General features: G+C 34.4%; 1 protein-coding gene across 1 annotated transcript; it reads right to left on the bottom strand.

The window, feature by feature from the left end:
- Positions 1–335: 335 nt before the first annotated feature.
- On the bottom strand, positions 336–4,457 carry LOC128203658 (uncharacterized). The gene is made up of 5 exons (XM_052905165.1): positions 4,192–4,457; positions 2,962–3,110; positions 2,412–2,483; positions 1,710–1,982; positions 336–1,038 (listed from the first exon to the last, which is right to left on the bottom strand). The coding sequence occupies exons 1-5, from the start codon at positions 4,202–4,204 to the stop codon at positions 889–891; spliced, it is 657 nt and encodes a 218-aa protein (XP_052761125.1). The 5' UTR covers positions 4,205–4,457; the 3' UTR covers positions 336–888.
- Positions 4,458–9,577: the final 5,120 nt, after the last annotated feature.

Genomic DNA, 9,577 nt, shown 5'->3' on the forward strand with positions numbered 1-9,577 from the left:
AGCGATTATTAAAATGTGTTGTTAATCTGGTTACAACTGGTTTTTGCATTATTTTTAAACGTCATTTGCAACAAAATGACAGCTAATAATGTAAACAAACAATAATTACAGAATAAATTGATTCAATTTGAAAGTTGTGTCATGATAAAAATATATATATGGCATTATCGGCCTCCGAGTAGCTTTCATTGGCAATTCTAGGTTTGTTTGAATGGATACTTTATTTGCCGATTGTTGGACCATCTGTTGTTTAGCCCCTTTAACTTCTGCAGTATTTAACGAACATAACACTTATATACGGGCTCGACATGGCGATATTGAAGGCGACAAAGATGTTCATTTTAATTATGCTTTATTTCTTTGCTACATTGAATGATAATGGCCTGTGTTTTCAAAATTTGACAATACAGTACAATGGCTCAAAATTTGCAGCTTTGTACTGCAATCTAAAATGCAAAATACACAGCGGCAAAAACACAGATGTTGGGTAAAACAATGTCTTATGGTTTTCATTGAGTCCGTATCATACTGTGCATTTATTATATCATTTGTAATGTTGACGTTTGCAATGCCAATACTTTTAAGGTTTTAAAATAATGTTATTCTGTCACAAACAAAAACTCGCATTTTGTTCCATAAAGTGAATATGTCGGCCGCTTGGAGCTACTAGAGCGGTTTGGTAGATTATCCGAAAAAGGTTTTGCCAATACACATGAAAACAAAGTATGGTAAAAACGTCGTAAATGAAAATGTGATTTCTTGGAATCGAATGAAAAAACGGACGACGACTCTTGATAACGTGTTCCCTACGGTATCTGCCATGTGACGTAGGCTGTAGAACATATAATTTTCCTTGTTTTGTTTTGTTATAAGCAAATGTAAACAAGTTCATATGTTGTTTTCACTATATGGCGGACACTGGTCCTGGTATGGGGGCGGAGGATCGGGGTACACCCTACAGGTAGTAGCTCCGTCCAGTTCCGGTTTAGGGCCAAACATCATTTGCTGTGTCGGCTTGAAAATAGCCACGGGTGTAGCCTATTGAAAGGGAATACTGGATAAATCATACATTTATTATGTTCATTGAACAGTTATATAGTGGAAACTACATGGACACAAGTCCGTTACCTAACACGTAAAGAATACAAAGATTAAAGGCTTAGTCCTACCCTACACTTCACGAGAGGCACACACTACGTACACAGACAAACATCTCATAAAACAACATTTCTTCATGAATAATGCACCAGTCAATTGTAACCACGCCCCTCCCCCGGGGAATAGCGGAGACTTTGACCTTCGGTCTAGCCAAGCCCGAGTAAAATCCCGGCCCTGCGGAGACAAACTGCTGGTTAATTACCCGCCAAATGCCTCCGCAAAAAACGGCCCAATTCCCCGACTATCCCCGGTATACCCCCGGAACTGGGGTGGGGGAGGCGTGGTTACAATTGACTGGTGCTTAAAGGCCGACGTAACCGCCTTTAATTGCATTGGGGACCATGCATCGGCAAATTATACCACCTTAACTCAGGAATTTAAATACGAATTCATCTAAAACCTTACTGATAATGATTTTTCATATAGCAGAGGTATTTTCTTCAAAACAGAAAAGCTATTTTACGATTTATTAAATTTCTAATTTAAATGGAATAAACAGATCAATTAACTGGAAGTTACTAAACTATTCGCGGTATATTTTATAGTGTTACCTCTGGATCCACGTTCAAAGCATTTCTGTTGAAAGAGGTCATGAAACAGCAGCCGTTCTTGTGGACCACACAGAAGGTGTAGATGTTGACCACGGTAAGGACGATGCAAATCAGGAAAACAAATAGGCAGAGAATACCGATCCAACTAGCGAAGAACGTATCATCATTGGGAACGACGAATGCAAAGAGATAGACGAGTCCGTAGGCGATGAAACCGACCAAGATGCAGTTCATTAAAAACATCCAGAAATAAAGAAATATCTTGCCAGCGGTCTGAAAAGAAAAATGTGTTATTGATAAGATAATTTGAATCGATAAACTTGCATGAAGGCAACAATGACATACTCTGGTACATGTAGCTGTATTATTTGTTTAATAGCATGGATGGTTAACGATGAGTACAGGAAGAACAATACAATATAAATATAGAAGATATGTCCGCGGATTGGGAAAGTCAAAGCAATCAACAGTAATCTGTATACTACAAAAATTCTTGGCGTTTAAAAATGATCTATGATGATTTTTTTTAGAAACATTAAACAGGAGCTTAATTTCCTACATGAGAATTTGCATTTGAAATTGTTCAGTATTTCACTAGTTATTTCTCCAGCTTAAAAATAGCCCGAAAACTGCTCAGGTTTTTGTTTCACAGTGCTATGCTCTTTTAACGTATGTGCAATTTGCTGGGTTTCAAGTATTTACCAGTTTCCAACTCTTACAATCCTCGGGATTTCGGTTATAACAACATGATGCTAACAGAGGTTGAGTCAGTGCCTGAAATTGAACAGAACAAAACACAGACCATGTATGCACATTCGTTGTGAATATGTTGTCTCGGTCACGTGAGAGGTCACACGACTTGTGGGCTAGTAAACATCGGCATGTGAAGTTACTTTGATACTATAAAATATCCCTTGCGGGTGCTGCACATTAAAACAGTGTGTCCATTTCATGTTTAGCACAACCGCATCGCCAAAAATATGTAGAACTTTGTGTTTTCTGCATGCGTTTTAAAGATGCGTATGTATTGATTTTAAATACTAGTGTCACTTTAAAGTTCTTCTTTTTGGCTTTAAGTGATTGTGTTGCTAAATAAGATGGCTGTAAACTTTGTGGCTAGTGCTGTCGATGTGCACGTATAAGTTAAAACTTCATTATCTGGGTTGAAAAACAAAGAAACTAAATATTATAAACATTTAATGTCTATTATGCCAAACAGTTTAAGTTACAATGACAAATATGTAACACATACTGCACAACCGACGACGAACGATATAATGGCGACGACTTCGACGTCGGTTATTGCCAAAGTAACCGCGGAACCCACCATGCAGAAGATAGCGCTGAGCCGCACAATCCATGAGGCTAACTTAATGTTGAACAGTGAGCTACGGGACTCCGCTAGAAATGGAGACCAGAGTTTTAGGGACGGTGAATAATTTTAAGTGGTGAATTAGAAAAATCCATGAGACCAAAATAACGCTGAACAGCATTTCAGCTAAAATTGAAACGAACCAACCTCGGCTGTATGCCGGTGCATTAGTAACAGTTGTTCGTAAATTTAATAATAATACTATTAATTAATTGTAATGTTTTAACGTAAATGTTTTGTTGAAAAGAGCGGGAATATCTGGGCTTTGGCAATAACAATGGTCGAATATCCGACTGGCGAATGTACGAATAATAATGATTCAAAACAGTGTTTGTTACGAAGATACATATATGTACACGCATAACAATACATTTTGCGTGTGAGATGTTCAGATGTGTACCTTTTAACTATAAAAAAAGACAAAATCTGAATCCCGAACTCCTGAGTGGAAAGTAGTTGGATATTCGTGAATAACCGACTGAAAATGGTCGAATATCCGACTGGCGAATGTACAAATAAAAGTGTATTAAAACAATGTTTGTTACGAAGATACATATTTGTACATGCATAGACATAACATACATTTTACGTCTGATTTCTCCATATGTGACCTTTTAGACCATATAGATAGACATAATGTGAATCCCTAACTCCTGACTGGTTTGTAGTTGGATATTCGCAAATAACCTACTGAAAATGGTCGAATATCCGACTGGCGAATGTACGGATAATACTGATTTGAAACAGTGTTTGTTATGAAGATAAATATATGTTAACATGAATAAAAATACCAATAACTGTTGTTTTATTTACAAGTGTACCTTTTCACCATAAACGAAACATAATCGGAATACCTAAAAACCAACTGATTGGTAGTTGAACTTTCGTGAATAACCGACTGGAAATGGTCGAATATACGACTGGCGAATGTTCAAATATTAGTCAATCAAATCAGTGTTTGTTACGAAAATATATATGTGTATATGAATTAAAAAAGATTTGACGTGTGATTTCTTCAGATGTGTACCTGTTAACTATAAATAAGACAAAATATGAATCCTCAACTGCCAACTACCAACTACCTCCCGACTTTACCGTCATAATACGTACCTAGAGTTGGCATAGTATTCTCAGATTCACTTGTGCTCTTTAAATCCGTTATGCAAAGGCAACAATGTAAGCCAGCCTGGAAAATAGCTCTCTTAATAGGAAATCTAAGCAGAATTATTGGAGAAAAAAACACAACAGAGTATTGATAACGAAAGTTCCTGAGTCACTTAAATATTGTGTCGAACATCGAAAGTAAATTCCAGTTATCTAAAATATCTTTTCACAATCGAGTTTATTCCGTGCTAGTTAAGTTTACATATTATATCGCTAGTTATGTACGCTTATCTAAAATCCAATATCACCTTCACCTTAGCGTCCGAAAAGTGGTACAAAACAGATAATGCACTGATATTAAAGTATGTAAACCCTCCTAGTGCACCAGGACATTATCGCTCAACCTATGATGTCATCAGACTCGCTTTATATCTAACAGCGACTGCAAAGCAAGTTTTGAAATACTTGTATCTACCAGTCTACACTATCAATATTTCGATTTACGTAGTTTAACATCATAGTAGCTTGTAATGATAATTTAACAAGTTTTTGAATACTTCACTACCAATCCTGTGTACTCTTTTATCTCTTTATCGGTGTGTGTATGCCACGTGCTAAATTACGTGATAAATGCTACGTCGTAAGGCAATAATTTGCTTCGAATGAAGACTTAAAACTAAGGTATTTTTTAATTTTTCTTCACTATTTTAAATGAAACAAATGGCAATTTATGCTGTTTAAAGAGCCCCGAATTCGTTTTATTACCGGTGTTTGATAAGGTGGTTAGTTTTATCTAACACTCCGATTAACCTGTTTCCAAATTAAGAAGTGTTTGCTTATCTCTAATCCTGGGATTGGCAGATGAAATTTAATCATGACAAATGTGTAGTCATCCACGTCTCCTCCACCAAAGGAAAGCCTATCCCCAATAAACGCCAAAGTACCCAATACCGCAGATCATGCCAAATGTCTTGGACCATTTCTTTAGACCTCTTTAGGAAAAATGCTCACAATGAAAACATCACCAAAACAACTAATTCAACCATGTCCTCTATCAGGCGAAACATACGATCTAGCCATCCAAGCGCCAAGTCTAATGCTTTCAAGACGTATTTAAATGCACCTCATCTGTCTGGTCCCTTCACTCTGAGTGTCACATCATCTAACTAGAAATAGTCCATGAGAGCGCCGACTATATTTGAGATTGTCGAAAATGTAGCTTTATCTTACTTAGGTTCCAGTTCATAAATTGCAGAAAAATGCTTTTGATTTTTTTTACGTTGCACGATTAAATATGGAGTTCAGCGTGTTTTAAAAATGTATACTTTTTAAAGTCTTAAATTTTAACGGTCCTATTTGTTTTTTTAAGTATTTAAGTATTTTTTAAGTAAATGTTATTACATTAATTACTATAACGTTTACTATACTATCTTTAAGAAATATTACACACCACAGAAGGTCATATGACATTATAAGGACCGGCTAGTCAGCCACCGAAAGTGTATATGGACCGAGGCGTTAAATATATATATATATATATATATATATATATATATATATATATATATATATATATATGTGTGTGTGTGTGTGTGTGTGTGTGTGTGTTGCAGTTTAAGGATCAATGAACATCAAGTTTGTTTTACATATGTGCCTATAGCAGAACCTCAAGCCATATGGCTTCTTTTCACATTATTTGTTTTACCGAATCACCTTATTCAAGAAGGTACCTTAAATCATAATTTACTAATTAACCTTATTTATCTATTGTATTGATATGCAATACAGGGAATATTTTAGATAAGTAACAGTTAGATGACATGAAGTAAATTCTTAATGAATAAGAATGGGCGGAGTGAGCGTAGCGAACGAGTCTTTCTTATTCGTCAAAATATTACATCAGGTCATCTAACTGACTAAGAATACAACCCCACCTTTAAACATCCGCGAAAGGTGAAATTCTTAATGTTTACGTCTAGTACTTAATGATTGCCTATCCGTAATTTCATTGGCTAAAAATGTAAGCTGTATTCTAAACGAAATAAGATAAGTTCATAGTCGCTAAATCGTTTTCTGACGTTCTAGGAACCGCTTAATTTATTGTTCTCGAAAGTATGAAAATGTCGCTTGGTACCTTTTTGTTGGACATTGTTAATTAATTGTATTTGTTGTTTTTAAAAAGCCCGTAACCATATTGATAACTATCTTTCTACTCGTGTAATTGCCTAGTGCCTTTTTCTTTACAAAACGAAAATAGCTGAAGGCATTTTTTTAATTTCAATACCAAACTTGTTTAAAGATCTTTAATTAATTATCAGTTCAGCATTTATTGAAGGTTATATGCTCTTTTGCAACAAGAACATGGACTACAGCAGTTATATAAATTATAGAGTTATAAGATGGATGTTAATCGCTATCATATTAGCTATATACGGTATGTAACGTTATAGTCTTCTGTTCACTGAATACAATTTGCGTCATTTTCAGTCTAATGTATACAGTTTTATTGTACTGTCGATTGGGAAGACACATGTAAAATGGTTAAAAAAAGTATTATTCATTATTTATGTTTAAATACTATGCCTTTCGAAATGAGTCGTTTCTCTGTCGAAACATACTGCGTACATATAGTGTTGATATGTTTGCGATAGTAGAAGCTCACTTTATGCGTAGAGTTGTTTATGTGAAGAATTGTTCGTAGAATAAATTAATGTTTTATCAGTATATTTTTGTATTAACTTTTTTTTTTTAAATTTTACTATTAACTTGACAAGACCGCCGAAAACAAAAGTCAATGGGATAAGTTATTAAAATCAAGATACTTAAAGGTATGAGTGATTCGTTAAGCAATAGGATAAGATCAGACATGCAAAATGTCCATGCTTTTAATAAAAGTGTTATTTAAAAAGAAGTAAATAAGTAAGAAAGTAAGTAAGTTAGTAAGTAAATTGTTTAGCATTTTGGCATGTGCGATTCAAACAGAGAAGTAATGTCCATGCTTTCAATAAAAGTGTTATTTAAAAAGAAGAAAAAAGTAAGTAAGTAAGTAAGTTAATAGGTAAATTGATGACTATTGTGATATGTGCGTTTCAAACAGAGTAGTAATAACATGTATACAAACATTTACACCCGACCCGTTGGGTCTATAGGTTACCATATATAAAGTGTAATGTAAGTAACATAATTAGATAGGACAATTGGAAACTCAGTGTTATTTGCTTTTCCTCATCTGGCATACACTCAAAATTCACCTTCATCTTGAGGGTTTGTCCATACCGTCCTCGCTCTAGATATGTATTTGATTGATAATGTTTGACTTAAAGGGACTAGACACCAGATGGTCCCAATTCGACAAATACAGTATTTCCTCAAAACAAGTCTAGAATTGTCAATGCCAGCTAGATTTTATATAATTTACAAATAATCGCAACAATAATGTTGCTGTCTCAGCTGACCTTCTCCGTTTGAAAAAAGCGCATGATGTTTGGCTCGTTGTAAAAAAGCATGTCATGTCACCTTGCAAGTCATGGGATTATTTTACACGCTGAACTGCTAATAAGCATTTGAGCAACTTACTGTCAGCAGAGTGAACCTCTTTCAAACGTTTCCAATTCAAAACAATGATCTGTGGGTCCCGGTGTGTTCTTCCGGGAAGCCATGAAGTATGTATATTTAGCAAGTGAAAGTCACGTGATGAGTACAGATAAATATACTGACGCTATTTTTAACCTTACTTGACTATATGTGGTAGACAACCGATTGGAAAATGCTCAAATACTGCGAAAGATGCATGTGTCGAAATAATATTATCAATTTCGATCTGAAACGGCCTCTACCCCTTTACAAATTGCAAAATAAATAAATCAAGCACCATTGTGAAAATCAAGCTTTCCTACTCTACAGAAAAAAAAAACATCAGAAGAATTCGGAATGAAAATTCTTAAAATCACGGTTACATATATTACCTTTAAGAGTGCTAAATATCCTTTAAACAGTGACTGAAATTAAATAAAGACCAGTATAAAGTTTTAGATGCCCTTTTCTTATATGTTATTGAATAAACAACAGCCAATAATAAATATGTGTGTGTTTTAAAGTTAACATATTGAAAAGATCATGTAACGTATATTTTTTAAATGATTTTTTTTTACAAATTCTGAAGTTTGTTTTCCCCATCCAATTATACACACAGGTAATGACTAATCATTTTGAATTTTTATGTTTTATTTTTATTAAGTATTTTGTTAGATATGTTCAATAAAATTAAAATTAACACATACTTATATTTTTCATTTTCCTCTTTGAATTGAGTTTAACATAATTTTTTACATAATAATAAGTTGACAAATCATACATTGAACAATCGATTTTGGGCATTTTAAGGTTCAATAAGTATAAACATTTTTAAACTAATTACTACATAACTATAATCATAACTAAAATTATCATCATCATCATCATCATCATCATCATCATCATCATCATCATCATCATCATCATCATCATCATCATCATCATCATCATCACCACCACCACCACCACCACCACCACCACCACTACCATCATCATCATCATCATCATCATCATCATCATCATCATCATCATCATCATCATCATCATCATCATCATCACCACCACCACCACCATCACCACCACCACCACCACCACCACCACCACCACCACCATCATCATCATCATCATCATCATCATCATCATCATCATCATCGTCATCGTCGTCGTCGTCGTCGTCGTCGTCGTCACCACCACCACCACCATCAACATCATCAGCATCAGCATCATCATCATCATCATCATCATCATCATCATCATCATCGTCATCCTCATCATCATTATGCTTAAATACATGTCATTGACGTATATATTTTTTCAAAAATGCATTTCTTTGTACAGAACACACATGTGTATCAGCCAAATTGCTAATAAAGCTTAAAAATGCTAACACACATTAAATGTCAACACAAGTTGTCAATAATTTATTTGCGTACGGACCAAACTTGCACATTTATATCAGAGAAATTTAAAATGCTGAAACCTCAAACATTCTAAAAAACATTTCAATGGGTGTGTCAATAATGCATTTCTATAAGCAGAACATACATGGTTATCAGATAAATTTATATTGCCGTTAAACATCATAAAACACATAATTTCACCTTACGAGACAATAAATCTTTTAGCATTCACCAGTCAGTTAATATATTTGCGTTTTTAGCTATAAAACCCTCGGTTACAATCTTGTTATCGTTAATCAATATTTTCCATAAATGCAATATTTCGTAAGTAGTTAAAAGTTTTTCAGTCAAATGTTATGTTTGTAATACATGTGTATTTATTGATCTTGAATAAGAGTGCCACTTTAACCTTTTAGTAT

Source organism: Mya arenaria, chromosome 9, assembly GCF_026914265.1.
Source record: "Mya arenaria isolate MELC-2E11 chromosome 9, ASM2691426v1".
NCBI lineage: Eukaryota > Metazoa > Mollusca > Bivalvia > Myida > Myidae > Mya > Mya arenaria.